This window comes from Pseudochaenichthys georgianus, chromosome 9 (assembly GCF_902827115.2).
Source record: "Pseudochaenichthys georgianus chromosome 9, fPseGeo1.2, whole genome shotgun sequence".
NCBI classification, from domain to species: domain Eukaryota; kingdom Metazoa; phylum Chordata; class Actinopteri; order Perciformes; family Channichthyidae; genus Pseudochaenichthys; species Pseudochaenichthys georgianus.
In genome coordinates, this window is record NC_047511.1 from 21,632,461 (window position 1) to 21,649,945 (window position 17,485).

The following is a 17,485-nucleotide window of genomic DNA, read 5'->3' on the forward strand; positions in this document are numbered from 1 at the left end:
TGTCAGATAATATCACTCGAATACTCATTTGATATTAAGGAAAAAACGGTTTATAGTTTTATTATCTTAGACTATTCTTATTATTATATATCTGACTATACAATATTTTGAGATTAGCTAATTACCCTGGTGCATGTTTTTACGGTAACAATTTAATATACAGTATATCACACACATTGCCATTACAAAGGAAATAGGAAAAAGAGTACATTCTTCCAAATATTGGTAAATCAAATATAGGGATGTACATAAGTAAATTATTTCAATGACTGAGTATTATGTATGTATTATACTACTCGGATTATACTGCTTATGTGAAACAACCACTATGGAAATGATGCATGTATTTGTTGTAGTAAGACTCTTTCACCACTCGGGGGAAATGACCTCTATAGTTTAGAATAGGGTGTCTTAGCCCTGAGATGAATCTGTCAGGCGTACCTAAATATTAGTGCAGTGTAGTATGCTCCCTCCTGTGTAGTGTACCCAATCATATAGTAACATTTCAGTTTAGGGTAAACTAGTTTAGATTAGAACTATAAGCATTGCGGTCGTAGATTACTAAATTAGATTTGTTTTTAATGTGAACCTGTAAGGCAATGCTCAGGGTATTTATATATACAGTCTATGATTTACACACACCCCAGCAGGATCACACTAGAAATATACCTGCTAGAACTTAAAACTGCAGGTGAGCACACGCAGGCTGTGGCTTATCAAAACGAATTACCTTTTAATGTGCGAGTTGCATATTCGTTCAAGGTGTCATTATTATTGATACAGTTATCAGCAATCCCTTTATAGAACCTCACCAAAAAAGTCCGCTTTGGCGAAACATAGTTGTATGTTGTTGTTGTTATAATTAGTTTGCATTGAACGTGTCATATTCGGATAAAATCCCAACAACCTATACATTTACAGGTTTTTAATTTTGAATAGGTTTGGATTTATATTGTGTTTGATAAAAGTGGGACTCGAATAGTATTTTGGTAGCCCAGAGGTAACCGCTCTTTTCTATTAGATCTAGTTCTATGTGCAACTGCCCCGTTGCCATGGGGAAGAGAATTGAAACAAGTGTTGATGGTTGATACCTCGGCGTCATCGCTCTGCGTGAACAAAATCCTCAGTGATAAACAACAGGACAAATAAAGGTAAACAAACTGTCTTGACTATTCTAATGCATCGCAATCCGTTCCAGGTGTTTGGTCGACGTAAAGACTTGCAATATTTGTTGGTGACGTTTGTGTTAAATCATCTCTGAGGAGGAATACGTCGAAATGGATCGTGTTGATTTTGCTAACTTTACAACAGGCTAGCTAATTAAGATAACATTATCTTTATTTAGACAGCGTTTAGGCAACTTAACGTTAGAAAGCAATCTAACTCTTCATGAACTACATTTTGATTATTATAATATCAAGAACGACTCATTGATTTGTTCATTCATTCATTCACTCTCATACTGACTAACTATTGATTAACATATAAACGACAATTCTGTATAGTTAGTCATACTGTAGTGTACAGTGTGATTTTATCACCTTCTAGGATGTATATTCCGCTAGAAAAATTGCTGCTATTACACCACCTGTAGTGCAGAGGTAATTAATTGGTTACTTATCTAGCTTGTCATTAAGTAAAATATTTCCTTAGCCTCTCAGTGCTGGCCTGGATATGTCCAGTAACTTTTCCCCAACCTCAAACGAGAATAGTTTTTTTGTGTGTTTGGGATCCTTTATCAGTGTCCTAACATTATTCTTTCAGCCTCTGGTGTAAATACCCTTTAGCCAGGGCAAACCACTGCTCACTTTATGTTCAGACGAAAATACTTCTCCTTGCAGGCCCTTGCGATTCTGTTAGGTGCTGTTTCTGCTCAGCTGGTACTGTAACTTTAACTGTTTTCATCTCCTTTTTTTGTAAAAATGTACAGCTTCAGATGTGTGAAGGACCTTCATCGATATCTGGGCCAATCCCCCCAGATCCTTCTCTGTTTCCACAGTACAAGCGACCTGCTTCAGGTTAGATGAAGCCTCTGGGCTCTATTAAACCCCCTTTAACAGTCTTTTTATTTCCCAATTAATTTGGGCAGTAAATAATATATATTAGCTAAAGACTAACTCCAACTGTTGTTTCCATTGGGAATTTCAGTTCAATTTTAGTTAGTCTTTTGACATCCATGAGTGTGTTTTAAGTTAAATAAATGATACGTTAAATAAATGATACACACAAATCATATGCAGGAAACTGCTATTAAAGAGTAATTTTCTGTTCATATTTGATAACTCATTGTTTATCATGAGCCTCAAGTGACCTTGTTCAGTTTTCCTTTCTTTCTCCAGCACGTGGCCGTTTAGAGGGAAACGACATTGGGAGTGTGGCACTCCTCTCAGGGCCGCTCGCTCCAGATCCTGTGTTGTACCCTCGCTGCTATAGTGCCCGTACCCCATCACATCCTCCCCGTATCGGCCCTAATGCCACCCATATTCTTGAACGCGGACAGAGAGGGGTAGTTGGGGAACTACTCAAACTAGGGGGTGTCTCTATCAGTCCTGTTCCCAAACAGAGTAAGTGCAATTGTTTTTTTTTTGTCTTTGCTGAAAAAGAGTGGTTCTGTTTTTTCTTGTGGTATACGTGTATCTTATTATTTTAGTTTTCCCTTTTTAATTTTTGAGTTGTTAAAGCAAGTAAGGTAGTTTGATTAAACACTTACTTGATCCGAAAATGAAAAAGATATTGAAAAAACTTTTGTGATTCTTCACTCTCAGAACCGCGAGTACATGACTTTGGTAAAGAGAATGTGCGTCGGCTTAGGGAGATTCAGAGGCGCTGCAAAGAGCAGGAGTCAGAGAGGGCAATGTCTCGTCCAGCTCCAGTCAAAGCTCTTTGGACCTCCTCCAAATATGAGAACGTCCCATCCAGGGTGATGGTCCAACTACAGGTAGGGAGTATTGCAAATTCTTAGGTTATAAATATGTCCTCATGATCACTTTTAATCATGTCTCCTCCTTGCAGGTTTCTAGTCCAACTTCTAAACCACAGTTTCAAAACTTTCTGAAGGCCCATTCTACTGCTCTACCAAGACCACGCTCTAAAAACTCTCCTGTAACTTTGCAACGGCGGACCTCCTGCAACTCCATACAGGACCACGACTTGCAAGTGAGAAGTGCAAATAAGTGTTTATTCAGTTCAGAGAGTATTTATAAAGGATTTTTTTTTTAATTCTATACATTTCTGTTTGTGAGTTATAGGTACAAGGCCAGATGATAGACTTCGTAAAACATAATGCCCGTTCTGCAGGAAAAACTGGGATGCGTCGATCCCAGTCATTGACCAACCTTAGAGATAAGCCTGTGCCCATGGCAGTTAAGGGACAGGTGCCTCAATAGTGAGTATTCACATGCCATATCTTAAAAAAGAATCACTGTCTACTCAAATCTTCTATTTTAACTGAATATATTCTTGGGAACTTCTGGGATTCACAGGACATACAACTTCTTATAGGATTGAAGTGCTTTTTCTATTAAAAAAAAGTATATGTTAAAAACCTATGACTCTTCCCAGCAAGCAACCATGTTGACACCCTGTTACTCATTCCTGTTATCACTCTCATTGACACACATTCAGTCTGGAGGAAAGGAAGGAGAGGTGGCAAATAGAGGAGGAAGAGAAGAGGAGGAACGCCCCTGATCCTACAGCCCCGACTGGTCACACGCTGATGCCTGAAAATAAGAGACAGGAAACACTGAAGTCCCTCAAAGAGAGTATGTCTCTGTTGTTCTTTATTTCTGCCCTTGTATTAATGATATCAACACAACTTAAGCTACGACATGGGTAGTGAGTATTTGCTCTTCTAATTGTATTGATTTTGTTTCCTCAGCCCATCGCTCACTGGTGACGGAACTGTTGTCATTCCCTCTCAAAGCTGACAATCTGAGTATTCGCTCACGTCGGGCTCATCTGGATTCTAGGCTTTCTGAAATTGAGGAGGCCATACAAATATTCTCCAGGGACAAAGTTTATGTGAAAATAGATTCCTAACCAATTAGAATCTGGAGAAGGTCCTGTATATGTACTGCTTCATTAAGCATCATGTAAAATAATGCTGAACTTGTAGAATTCATGATTATTTATACGTTAGCAATTTTCATTTCTATAATACGAGTGATTATTCCATAAGGTCAACCATTGAGGCTACTGATAATCAGTTACTTAAAGAACAATTTACATGCAACTAGAAAATATGCATTTTTAAACTATCAGATGCAATGTAAACTGTACATTAAGAACTGTTCCTTTGGTAAAACCTTCTTGGATGTGTTTTTCTTTTTGTGTAAAACTGACTGTTGGTTTGTAATAATGAATATTTTGGGAAGTGTATATATAAAAAAGCATTTCTTAATATTATTTTTGGCTTTTAATGCTGAAGATGTTGCAGACTGATAAAGAAGTAATTATTTCTCTGTTTATTCGGATTGGATTAACTATATTGGTTCTGTAAAACTGTCATGATGGCACAACTCAGTGATCACATTGTAGAAAGAATATATATATGTCCTTAATAATTTAAAGTATTGTAAACAAACTTGGAATACCATTGAAGACGTTCATTTTATCCAATGCACGTGTTTCTGTCTTCTATTTACGTTACGGTATATCGTTTTATGAAATTAAAAAGTGCTGTAAAAAAGGAAAACCGCTGAGTATGTATGACGTGTTGACGCATGCCCCGCCCCCTGTTCGTACTTCGGTCATTGTTCGGCTTGAGCTAGCTAGTGTGCTAGTTAGAATCGTGCGAAGATTACAGAGGTTTAGACTTCGTGCATTCATATAAGACCTTTAAGTCTTACAGCAGACATCTGAGAGCTTGTCAAAGCAACAATGAGCAAAAGGAAAGCGCCACAGGAATCCCCAAATGAGGGAATTACAGACTTTCTTGTCGGTACGTGAATGGAAGGGACGGCTGAGTTTGGCTAACAATAGCTAGCATAGCACCAGGGTTTAGTTTTTAAGTACAACTAAAAATACTTTTCACTAGAAGTAAATATTTGTAAAACAAATGTGCTAAATTATGTGGTTTGTGTGTCGTGTTTATCATATAGTTTGCTTCGACCTAAAATCTGAGTTTTGTCAGCTCTGACGCTGATAGTCACCGTGTTGTCATTTAAAGGCTTCCTGCCTTCAGCTGGGTTGAGGGAATAAAACAAATTGTGAACATAGTTTCAATAAACTTCAGAGGTAAGAGGTACATATAAAAACCATTTGATGTCTCTCTTGTCATTTCAGAGCTGGCCAATTATGAGAAAAACGTGAACAGGGCAATACACAAGTCCAACGCTTACAGGTAAGGTCTGAAGCTTCAGCAGTGAGAGTGCTTTGATAAGATGCCTGAAATACAACAAGGCATCTTAACAAAACAAATACATCAATATCAGATGCATAGAGAGCATAAACCAAACTGCCAGTTTAAGAGACAATCAATTTACAGAAACGATTTTAGAGGTGTTCATTCATGTATAATTATGCGCACTACAAACTACATCCTCCAAATTAACCATGAAGTAAAAAATATATGAATACATTTCAATGTTTTAACATTCATAGAGGTAGGGTTTGTTATGTTTTAGCCTGGCAAATGAGTGAATAATATATGTAATGTTATATGGGAAAAATAGTTGAATATTAATTGTGATTTGGCATTCAAAGGCAGCTTTTTATCAACAAATTATTTGCTTCTTTAAAGTCCTTATCATGTTCTATTTTGTATTAATCCTTTTGCTTTTTCCCTGTCTAGGAAAGCAGCATCAACCATTTCTAAGTACCCTAACAAAATCAGAAATGGAGAAGAGGCCAAGAAACTGGTATGTGCTCTGGATTTGGTTTCACTGTCTTAAAAGTAATTGCCTTAAAAACACATCAGTGAATGTTTGAAAAATGTGAACTGTTGACAATGATCAAGAGGCACATTTTGGAACAATAACAAACCTAGACACCGCAATGCAGAGTCCAGTCCTGCAATAAATACTACATTTTAGAAGGTTGTCATTTTTACTAGTTGTAGTGGAAGATGGTGCAAATATACTGGTTCTCATAGTTAATTAATAGCATTTCCTATTTCTTGGATTCATTTATTTATCCATCTTTGTATTGAACAGGGAAGCTGACTTGATGTTATTTCTGCCTTTCTGATGATGGTGTATTTCATGTAATGCTGCCTGGAAACTGGAAAGGACTCCATCACTGCTTGTCTTCTCAAGCACTACTCTGCTCTTGTTTCTGGGGACATGTAGAGCGCTCTGCTGCGGCCTTTGTTTGTCAATAGTACTACATCTTACATAACTGCTGCAAATAGCTCTATTCAGCTTTCTCAATTTTGTATTTTATTTTTACATTTCAACAGGAAGGTGTTGGAGCTAAAATATCAGAAAAGATTGATGAGTTCCTGCAAACTGGCACACTACGGAAACTGGAAAAGGTTAGTGTTCTATTTAATATACAGTCACGTGGTAATGTCTGAATAATGCCGCATTGTAAGAGTATGCGTTTAAAATAGCTCACTTTAAATGTATTACACAGACTGATGACTATTTTTTCCTCTAGATTCGTACCGATGACACCAGCTCTTCCATTAATTTCCTCACCAGAGTGACTGGAATTGGGTATGTCATCGGAAATCATCTAAATCAAATATTTATTAATTGGATATTCAAACTGAAATGCACCAGTTCGGCAGCCACTCCGGAGTGATGCAGGAATGGTTAGGATTTGAATACTGATATAGTTTTTAATATAATGCTTCATGTTACCAAATGCATCTCCTTGTTCTGACTTCAGCCCTGCTGCTGCCAGGAAGTTCTTTGAAGAAGGGGTGAAGACGTTAGAAGGTTTGTTTATTATAATTTTTCAAAACATTTAGGTAGAAATGGCTGAACATTTTATATGATGTACAATATACCGATCTCAACACATGTGCACAATGTAGATTTAGCTTTGGTGTGATTTATAATTGAGCAATGTTTTTTTCTGTTTCTTGTTGTATTCTTAGATCTGAAAAAGATCGAGCACAAGCTAAACCATCATCAACAGATTGGACTCAGGTCAGTTTGGCTGGATGTTGTCTGTAAATGTGTAAATACATTCATTAAAACCCAAATAATCAAATATATTAAAGTCTTTCTCTAGTATCACTCCAGCTGTTTCATGAATTATTTTTGCTGCTTTCAGGTACTTTGAAGAATTTGAGAAAAGGATTCCACGTGCTGAAATGGAGCAGATGGAGGTAATTGAAGTTTTAAAGTTGTTGTTATCTTCTATTACATTTTATTGAGAGTTTTCTTAAACCGTGTGTTTTGTTTAGACTTTTATTCATGAAGAGTTGAAGAAGGTTGATACAGAATATATTGGGACGATCTGTGGAAGCTACAGGAGAGGTAAAACTTTCCCTTCAAGTTGAATTTAAGTTAATAGTAGTTCAAACTCCATTATTCAAGCTATTGATTCACATGTTCATAATTTCCAGGTGCAGCATCGAGTGGTGATATTGATATTTTGCTGACCCACCCAGACTACACCTCTGAGACTGAGAAGCAGGTAAGACTCTTCTCTAGGGTATCTCATTCAAAATCAGTATACCGTCGATATTAAGATTAACTGCGGTTCCACTTTTGTCATCTTTTAACAATTTATTTTGTTGCATTTATCTTCTTTTACAGCCTAAGCTCCTTCATGCCGTGGTGGAACATTTCGAGTCCATTGGGTTTGTGACTGATAATATGTCCAAAGGAGACACCAAGTACATGGTGAGGCTTGTAGTTATTATCTCTCTGGTGCTCAGCTGTATGTGTGATCGATGTGTAACACAGTCAGTTCCCAGTGCATAAAGAACATCTCTGTGGTCACAATGTGCTGGATTTTGTTTTCTAGGGAGTCAGCCAGCTTCAGAAGAGCAACGAGGATGAGGAAGAATACCTTCACAGGCGTATTGATATCAGGTGCCCTTCTTTATATTACTCATCTATCCTCTTTAGGGATGCACCAATGAATGGTGCATGTGTTTAGTGTCCTGTTTGTCTGTAACTTTGTGTGGTAGTGTTACCACTGAACAGGTCTCTCTTGAAAATGAGACCTGTATAAATAAAGGCAAAATAAAAAATGAGCCTCTCGAGGAAACTGTCCGGTCGATCCGATATTATATCTCACACTTACACACATGTACTGCATGATGGTCTTATGTCACACATGTAGCAGGACAGACAGTAAAATCACAGCCACACACGTTTACATTATTGTTAAATACTGATTTCGAAATACTTTTGTTTTGATAAATGTATACATTGTTTTGGATATATAATTAATAGTGGACTTGTACTTTCTGTATAAAAACAATTATGATTTCATTAAGAAATAGAGAGCAGATAGATAGTGTTCTAAATAAAACTGAAAAACTATAATATGTTTCCTTTATTCTCCTATGATATGCATGAACCTTACAAGTCAATATTGAAAATAAGGTACAGTAATGTTTATGTATGCTGTTAAATATAGTTCTTAGAAAGAAAGAAAAATTGGAAAGGTACGGTCGGGCTTTTAAGAAATGAGGAAATGCAATTGCTGCATCTCTAATGATTTTCCAATGAAAACATTGCCTCTACGTACAACAATACTCAACAGGCCCAGTACAGAAGAATATACCAAGTAAAGAAGCCGCTTTCTGTACTACTTTATCTGTCTCTACTGCTCCCTGACTGACTGTTCTCCATTTCCCCAAGGTTAATTCCCAAGGACCAGTACTACTGTGGAGTTCTGTATTTCACTGGAAGTGATATCTTCAATAAAAACATGAGAACTCATGCTCTGGAGAAAGGCTTCACTCTCAATGAGTACACCATACGGCCTGTTGGAGTCACTGGTGGGTCTCAGTCCAATGTGACATATGACCCTGCTCACTCTGTCTGCCATGTGGTTCTTCTGGCATCAATCAGTAATCAATGATTCATGCTCTAACTATCAAATATTTTCCTTTCTCGATCTGTTGTAGGTGTGGCAGGGGAGCCTCTGTTGGTGGATAGTGAGAGAGACATCTTTGAATACATCCACTACAAATACAAAGAGCCAAGTGAGCGCAGCCAGTGAAGTTTACAGATACTGTTCATTTGTACAGCTTTCCTATAAACAAGATCGGAAGCATGTGTACACTGTATATGTTAGTATACCGTACAACTATGTTCTGAAAAAAATAACTGAAAACGAATCATCCGGTTTTTAATGACTTTTCAACCCAAATGCATACACGTCTTGCAAAACAAAATTATAATTTAGATTTATTTTTTTGTTTGATTTTCCCATAGCGTATCTTTGTAAAGACTTATTGGGCTCTTTTTTTAAATCATGCTCTCAACAGTAATTTTATTTTTTACAACGCATATACATTTCACTTTTTATATAGCACCCTTTAACGCTTTGTTGTTCAAACATGTTTTTATAACTGTTACACATTCCGACACCACAGCGGTACTGCGGTTGTTCTTACTTTATGTCAATCACCATGGACATTCAAGAATCCCTGTTTTTAAACTTGTGAGTATTAATTTTCCTATTTGGGCAAACTGATGGAAAGAATGCAATAAGGCAAATGTGATTTGTGGTTAAGGGGCTGGCTCCATGTTGGACAAAAAAAAGATCAATGTGTTGAGATGTTTTCCAGTTGTTGATTGATGTGTGAATGTTACTATGGTAGATTTGTTTCTCTTGCATGTGGTTGTGTGAACATTTTTACTTATATGATATTATTGTATCTTCAGTGCTTATATGGGTGGCATTTAGAAAGTATAAAAGTAATACAGTTATTCAACTGAAATACTGCTACCATGAACCTTGGTGATACAGACTTGAATCTGTATTGCAAAACTTAAATATTAGTATATGGACTCTGTTTAGTTTTCTTTATGGGGAGGATTGTAACCTTTTCTAAAAAGATATTTAAGAAAATAAAACCATGGAAACCTGTATGTGTCTTTTTGTCAAGTGTAGTCATAATATCTGGTCTGATATTATTTGGGATCATTGGGTCACATGACATATCAATCAATGTTTATTTATATAGCCCAATATCACAAATGTTACATTTGTCTCAGTGGTCTTCATAGTGTGTACAGAATATCAGTATGACAATACGACACCCTCTGTCCCTAGACCCTCACATCGCACAAGGAAAAACTTCCGGAGAAAACCCACAGCTCAAAGGGAAAAATGGGAGAAACCTCAGGGAAAGCAACAGAGGAGGGATCCCTCTCCCAGGACGGACAGACGTGCAATAGATGCCGTGTGTAAATTGAAAAGATAATACATTTGCAACATAGGTAGTCCAAATGTTTGGAAATGCATGTGTGTATAATAGGAAGATGAATCCACGAGGATATCCATCCAGGACCGATGATCCATGACCACAGCCACGACTCGCGATCCAGGACACAGGACCGCAGGATCATCCATGACTCCGGATCCCGGCGTATATAGACACCAAAAAGAAAGAAATTTGGGGAAGCTGGGTTAATCGGAACATGAGTACACAGGTATAGACAGAGAGAAGTAAGATGTCCCCCGACAAACTAAGCCTATATCAGCAAAACTAGGGGCTGAATCTAATCAGCCCTAACTATAAGCTTTATCAAAAAGGAAGGTCTTAAGCGCACTCTTAAAAACGGATAGGGTGTCTGCCGCCCGAACACAAACTGGAAGCTGATTCCACAAATGTGGAGCTTGATAAGAAAAGGCTCTGGCTCCCATTGTACTTTTAGAGACTCTAGGAACAACCAACAACCCTGCATTCTTGGAACGCAATGCCCTAGTAGGACAGTAGGGTATAATGAGTTCTTTAAGGTAAGATGGCGCCTGCCCATTAAGGGCTTTATAGGCGAGAAGAAGCATTTTAAATTCTATCCTGTGTTCTATAGGGAGCCAGTGTAAGGCAGCCAGAACAGGAGTAATGTGGTCCCTTTTCCTAACTCTGGTTAGTACACGAGCTGCATCATTTTGAATCAGCTGAAGTGACTTGACTGACTTCTTGGTACTCCCTGATAATAAAGAGTTACAATAATCCAGCCTAGAAGTAACAAATGCATGGACTAGTTTCTCTGCATCGTTTTGCAATGTTACGTAGATGGAAGTAGGCGGTCCTTGAAATTGATTTTATGTGGGTGTTAAAGGATCAATCCTGATCAAATATAACACCAAGATTCCTTACAGTCTCACTGGAGGCCAAATTAATGCCATCCATAGTTAGTATATATTTAGATAATTTGTTTCGTAGATTCTTCGGGCCAAGTACAATAACTTCAGTTTTGGTCGTGTTTAACATCAAAAAGTTTAAGGTCATCCACGTTTTTAAGTCCTTAAGGCAGTCTTGAATTTTATTTAGATGATTAATTTCATCAGGCTTGATTGATAAATATAGTTGAGTATCATCCGCATAACAATGAAAGTTTACAGAATGATTCCTTATAATATTGCCTAACGGAAGCATATATAATGTGAACAAAATAGGTCCGAGCACTGAGCCCTGTGGCACTCCATGGCTAACTTTGGTTTGCGTGGAAGATTCATCGTTAACACGTACAAACTGAGAGCGTTCAGATAGATAGGACCTAAAGCAGTTCCCTGTATGCCAACTAAGTGCTCTAGTCTTGATTGTGGAACATAGCCCGATAATAAGAGACATATTCATAATATTTAATAAAGAAGTGCTAATTAATGGAAAAACTTCCTTCAACAGCTTAGTTGGAATTGGGTCTAACATGCACGTTGATGGTTTAGAAGAGATAATCATTGAATTTAATTGTTCAAGGTTTATGGCTGAAAAGCATTCTAGTTTACTATCTAGTGTAATATTAGAACTTACGTTTCTGGGAGCTGTTGATAACACTATACTGGTCAAAGGCAAGAGGTCATTAATTTTGTTTCTAAGAGTAACAATGTTATCGTTAAAAAAGCACATCAAATCATTACAACTGAGTGCTATGGGAATAGAAGGCTCAATCGAGCTGTGGCTCTCTGTCAGCCTGGCTACAGTGCTGAAAAGAAATCTTGCATTATTCTTATTCTCGTCTATTAATGAAGAGTAGTAGGCTGCTCTCGCTTTACGCAGTATATTCATTGAGTGTAATATGGGGCGGTGGTGGAGAAGTCCATAGGGACTTGGCTTGGCAACTGGAAGGTCACCAGTTCAAGTCCCGGAAAGACCAAGTGCTACCGAGGTGTCCTTGAGCAAGGCACCGTTCCCTACACTGCTCCCCGGGCGCCGTACATAATGGCAGCCCACTGCTCCTAACACTAGGATGGGTCAAATGCAGAGAAACCGTTTCGGTACCTGTACTGTGTAATGACAATAAGTTGAATCTATCTATCTATCTAATATGCCAAATTAAACGAGATTCTTCAAGTTTAGTGTAACGCCATATCCTTTCAAGTTGTCTAGACTTTTGCTTTATTTTGCGGGTTTCGGCATTATATAATAATCATAATCTATGATCTACATAATCTATGTTGTTTTATTTTCTTCTTTTTCAAAGGAGCAACAGAGTCTAATTTTAGCGCATCTGTAGCACTATCAACAACATGATCAATTTGGGGTGGTGTACATTTTGTATAAGTTTCCTCCCTTACATGCAGACATGCTATCGAGTTAAGTATTGGTGGAATCTCTTCCTTAAATGTGGCTATAGCACTAACAGATAGGTTTCTGCTGCAAGAGCTTTTGACTAATGCTTTGTAGTCTCGTAACAGTACTTCAAAAGTTACTAAGAAATGGTCGGATAAAGCAGGATTATGCGGTTCGACTAATAGTTGCTCAATTTCAATACCATAAGTCAGAACAAGGTCGAGAGTGTGATTATAGCAGTGGGTTGGTTTATTTACACTCTGACAGAAACCAACAGAATCTAATATAGAGTTAAATGCAACAGTAAGGCTATTTTTATCATCGTCAACATGAATATTAAAGTCACCTACGATAATTACTTTATCTGTTTTAAGTACCAAAGTTGATAAAAACTCAGAGAATTCTGATAAGAATTCTGAATAAGGACCTGGTGCACGATACACTCTAACAAATACGATTGGCTGCAAAGTTTTCCAGGTTGGATGCGTAAGACTAAAAACGAGGTTTTCAAAGGAGGTATAATTTTGAGTGACTGGGAAGAAAATATCTCCATGGAGAAAGACCATGTCCGTTAAAACAGAAAAAAGAGAATGTCGAAAAGCTGAACGCAGGTGGCGAAAAACAAATCTCCAGGTTCACTTTGACATTTATAAAGAGAGACTTGGCCTTTATAATTTGGAATTTAAAAACGCACGACAATCGTTCTTCTCTGACATCATTACCAAAAACAAAAACAACGCACGTGCCTTGTTTGCTACCGTCGACAGACTAACTAACCCCCCAGTGTCAGTAGCCTCTGAATTTCTATCCACCAGGGCGTGCAATGATTTTGCCTCCTTTTTCACTGACAAAATTCAGAAAATGTGTTGTCTCTGTGTCCACTTAACATCAATTCAGACATCATGACACAATTTCATCAGATTAATGATAAAAACCTAGAGGACATTATACAACTTCTGAAATCCTCCTCCTGCTGCCTTGATATTATTCCAACAGGATTTTTCAAAGATGTTTTGCCTTGCATGGCCTCAGAACTACTTCATATAGTAAACAAATCTCTTCACTCAGGTATTTTTCCATAGGCCCTGAAAACTGCAGTCATTAAACCGCTCTTAAAAAAGAATAATCTAGATGCTTCAGTAATGAACAATTACAGGCCCATATCAAACGTCCCATTTCTAGGTAAAATCATTGAAAAGGTTGTTTTTCAACAGTTGAGTAATTTCTTGCATTTAAATAACTGTTTCGATGTGTTCCAGTCAGGCTTTCGTCCAAACCACAGCACTGAGACTGCTCTTGTAAAGGTCTTTAATGACATCCACTTAAACGCAGACAGTGGCAAAACTTCAGTGTTAGTATTATTAGATCTCAGTGCTGCGTTTGACACTGTTGACCACAGCATATTACTAGACCGACTGGAAAACTGGGTGGGACTTTCGGAAACAGTTCTAAATTGGTTTGAATCCTACTTAAAGGATAGAAACAACTTTGTTTCTATAGGTAAATACACATCTGAGTTGACAAATATGACATGTGGGGTTCCTCAAGGCTCCATCTTGGGGCCTCTTCTCTTTAACATCTACATGCTACCACTGGCTCAGATAATGAAGAACAACAAAATAAGTTACCATAGCTATGCAGATGACACACAAATTTACGTAACAATTTCACCAGGAGACTATGCTCCAATTCAAACACTGAGTAAGTGCATTGAACAAATCAATGACTGGATGTGTCAGAACTGTCTCCAATTAAACAAAGATAAAACTGAGGTAATGGTTTTTTAAGCCAAGGCAGAACGTTTAAAAGTTAGCGCTGAGCTTCAGTCTGCAATGTTCAAACCAACAGATAAAGCCAGAAATCTAGGTGTAGTCATGGACTCTGACCTGAGTTTCAACAGTCACATTAAAACAGTTACTAAATCAGCCTACTATCACCTAAAGAGTATATCTAGGATTAAAAGACTAATGTCACAGCAGGATTTGGAAAAACTTGTCCATGCCTTTATCTTCAGTAGACTCGACTACTGCAATGGTGTCTTCACAGGTCTCCCTAAAAAATCTATTAGAAAGCTGCAGCTGATTCAGAACGCCGCTGCTCGAGTCCTCACTAACACTAAGAAAGTGGATCACATCACTCCAGTTCTGAAGTCTTTACACTGGCTTCCTGTGTGTCAAAGAATAGATTTCAAAATATTGCTGCTGGTTTATAAAGCACTGAATGGTTTAGGCCCAAAATACATTACTGACCTCCTGCTAAATTATGAACCATCCAGATCTCTCAGGTCTTCAGCGACTGGTCAGATTTCTGTCCCCAGAGTCAGAACTAAACATGATAAAGCAGCGCTCAGTTATTAAGCTCCAAATATCTGGAACAAACTCCCAGAAACCTGCAGGTCCGCTGCAACTCTTACTACTTTTAAATCTAGGCTGAAGACTTTTCTTTTTGTCGCTGCTTTTAATTGAACTATTCATATCTTAAACTGCACTGTAACTTTTATCCATGTAGTTTTTATTTTAATGTTTAATTGAACTATTCATATTTTAGACTGCACTGTAAGTTTTATCCATGTATTTTTCCTTTTAATGTTTATTTTATTAGCATTTCTTTTTTAATGCTTAATGTCTTTCATTTTTTGTAAAGCACTTTGAATTGCCTTGCGTTGAAAAGTGCTATATAAATAAACTTGCCTTGCCTATAATTTAATTTTGGTTTAGTATTGATAAGTAAACTTGAGTCAAAGATTGCTGCAACTCCACCACCTCCTCGGCCCATGCCTCCGGCAATATGAGTGTTGATATGGCTGGGTGGAGTGGCCTCACTTATGCTGACATATTCTTCATGTCTCAACCAAGTTTCAGTGAGACAGCATATATCAATATTATAATCTGATATTAAATCATTTACCAATATTGCTTTAGATGCTAGAGATCTTATGTTTAAGAGACCACATTTAATCTTCCTGTTTTGTTGCACTGTAGTAGTTGTTACATTTACTTGTATTAGGTTATTATGTATAACACCTCTATTAGGTTGTACCTTAAATTGTCCGTGGGCAGACACACACACACCGTTAAAGGTGGGGAAGGTAAATTTGAGAAACCGGCTCGAGATCGCGAGAATTTGAAAATACACAACCGGAGAAAATCTGCCACTTCCTAATAGAGCCCCTCCTCCAACACACACGAACGCGCACATGACCAATGATGAGGGCACGAGATAAATGTGTGCCCCGGCCCGGCTAAACGGATTGGTTGTACTTTTTACAGTATTACGGCTTCTACAGATGACATTTTTTTATGGATTTTTTGTCAAAGCACTTAAGATATTCATTGCTATCGGGATGTTAAGAGCATTCTATCGAATATAACAAAAAGTGTATCTCGAGTCGGTTTCTGAAACGTACCTACCCCACCTTTAATATTGGGTATTTTATTGGGTTCGGGATTCCTATGGATGACTGCCTAGGAGAGAGCGCAGAGAAGCGTGTAAAACTGCGACTCCGCCTCCTGGTCTCAACTCCAGTTTGTCATGGATTAAGTCCACAAAGCCCTGAAATGTTTGCCGAAATGAGATCTGCACCTTTCAAAGTAGGATGAATGCAGTCTCTCTTAATCAGACCAGGTTTTCCCAAGAAGGCTGTCCAATTATTTACGAAGCCCACATTGTTTGCTGGGCACCACCAAGACAACCAGCGCTGAAATTATGACATGCGGCTATACATGTCATCATTGATCAGATTGGGGAGCGGACCAGAGAAGATTACGGTGTCCGACATTGTTTTAGCATAACTACACACCGACTCCACCTTAAGTTTGGTGCATTCTGATTGGCGTAAATGAACATCATTACCACCGACGTGAATAACAATCCTACTGTATTTACGTTTATTTTTAGCCAGCAGTTTAAGATGCGCCTCAACGCCGCCCGCTCTCTTCCCCGGAATGCATGTGACTGTGGAGGCTTCGGTCTCTAAATTCACGTGTCTCATAATAGAGCTACCAATAACCAGAGTTGGCTTCTCAGCGGGTGTCTCGCTGAGTGGGGAATATCTGTTAGATACGTGAACGGGTTGGTGGGGACCTGCGGGTTTTGCGTTATGCCCCTTCTGAACAGTCACCCAGTCTCCCTGCTGCTCGGGAGTTGCCGGGGAACGGCTAAGAGGAGCTACCTTTTGCCGGTCCGCACTGGCTAACATGGGCTTTACTGTAGCTGAGTTACTTTCTAAGATGCGGAGCCGGGCTTCTATGGCTATGATTCCCGCCTCCAACCTAACAACTATACTACATTTAACACATGTATCGGTACCAGTAAAGGAGGTAGGGAAGTAACCAAACATGAGACAGGAAGAGCAGGAATTAACACCCGAGGGTGGGGAAAGACCACAGTCTATGGGAAATACATAGATATGGGAAAGAGCCATGGCTAGTTATCAAGCTAAAGTAGCTACCGTTAGCAAACCCGAAAAGAGTGTAGGCAAATGTGGAGTTACAGTCGCTAAGAGAAGGAGAGTTGCGAGTGCTTAAAGGTGGGGTAAGTACGTTTCAGAAATCGGCTCGAGATACACTTTTTGTTATATTCCATGGAATGCTCTTAACATCCCGAGAGCAATGAATATCTTAAGTGCTTTGACAAAAAATCCATAAAAAAGTCATCTGTAGAAGCCGTAATACTGTAAAAAGTACAACCAATCCGTTTAGCCGGCCGGCTAAACGGATTGGATGGCCTACCTGCCTGTCAGCCTTCCATCGGGGCACAAACTTATCTCGTGCCCTCATTGGTCATGTGTGTGTTGGAGGAGGGGCTCTATACGGAAGTGGAAGATTTTCTCCG

General features: G+C 38.4%; 2 protein-coding genes across 2 annotated transcripts; both read left to right on the forward strand.

Moving 5' to 3' along the window:
• The first annotated feature begins 1,013 nt into the window (after positions 1-1,013).
• enkd1 (enkurin domain containing 1) lies at positions 1,014-4,663 on the forward strand. Its single transcript, XM_034091394.2, has 8 exons — positions 1,014-1,151; positions 1,931-2,018; positions 2,340-2,564; positions 2,766-2,938; positions 3,013-3,156; positions 3,249-3,385; positions 3,625-3,761; positions 3,878-4,663. Exons 2-8 carry the CDS (start codon positions 1,937-1,939, stop codon positions 4,036-4,038), a joined length of 1,059 nt encoding a protein of 352 aa, XP_033947285.1. The 5' UTR covers positions 1,014-1,151; positions 1,931-1,936; the 3' UTR covers positions 4,039-4,663.
• Positions 4,664-4,745: 82 nt separating this feature from the next.
• polb (polymerase (DNA directed), beta) lies at positions 4,746-10,002 on the forward strand. Its single transcript, XM_034091395.2, has 14 exons — positions 4,746-4,939; positions 5,284-5,341; positions 5,792-5,858; positions 6,398-6,472; positions 6,598-6,656; positions 6,832-6,881; positions 7,043-7,094; positions 7,222-7,276; positions 7,355-7,427; positions 7,517-7,587; positions 7,710-7,796; positions 7,921-7,988; positions 8,766-8,905; positions 9,035-10,002. Exons 1-14 carry the CDS (start codon positions 4,879-4,881, stop codon positions 9,127-9,129), a joined length of 1,011 nt encoding a protein of 336 aa, XP_033947286.1. The 5' UTR covers positions 4,746-4,878; the 3' UTR covers positions 9,130-10,002.
• Positions 10,003-17,485: the final 7,483 nt, after the last annotated feature.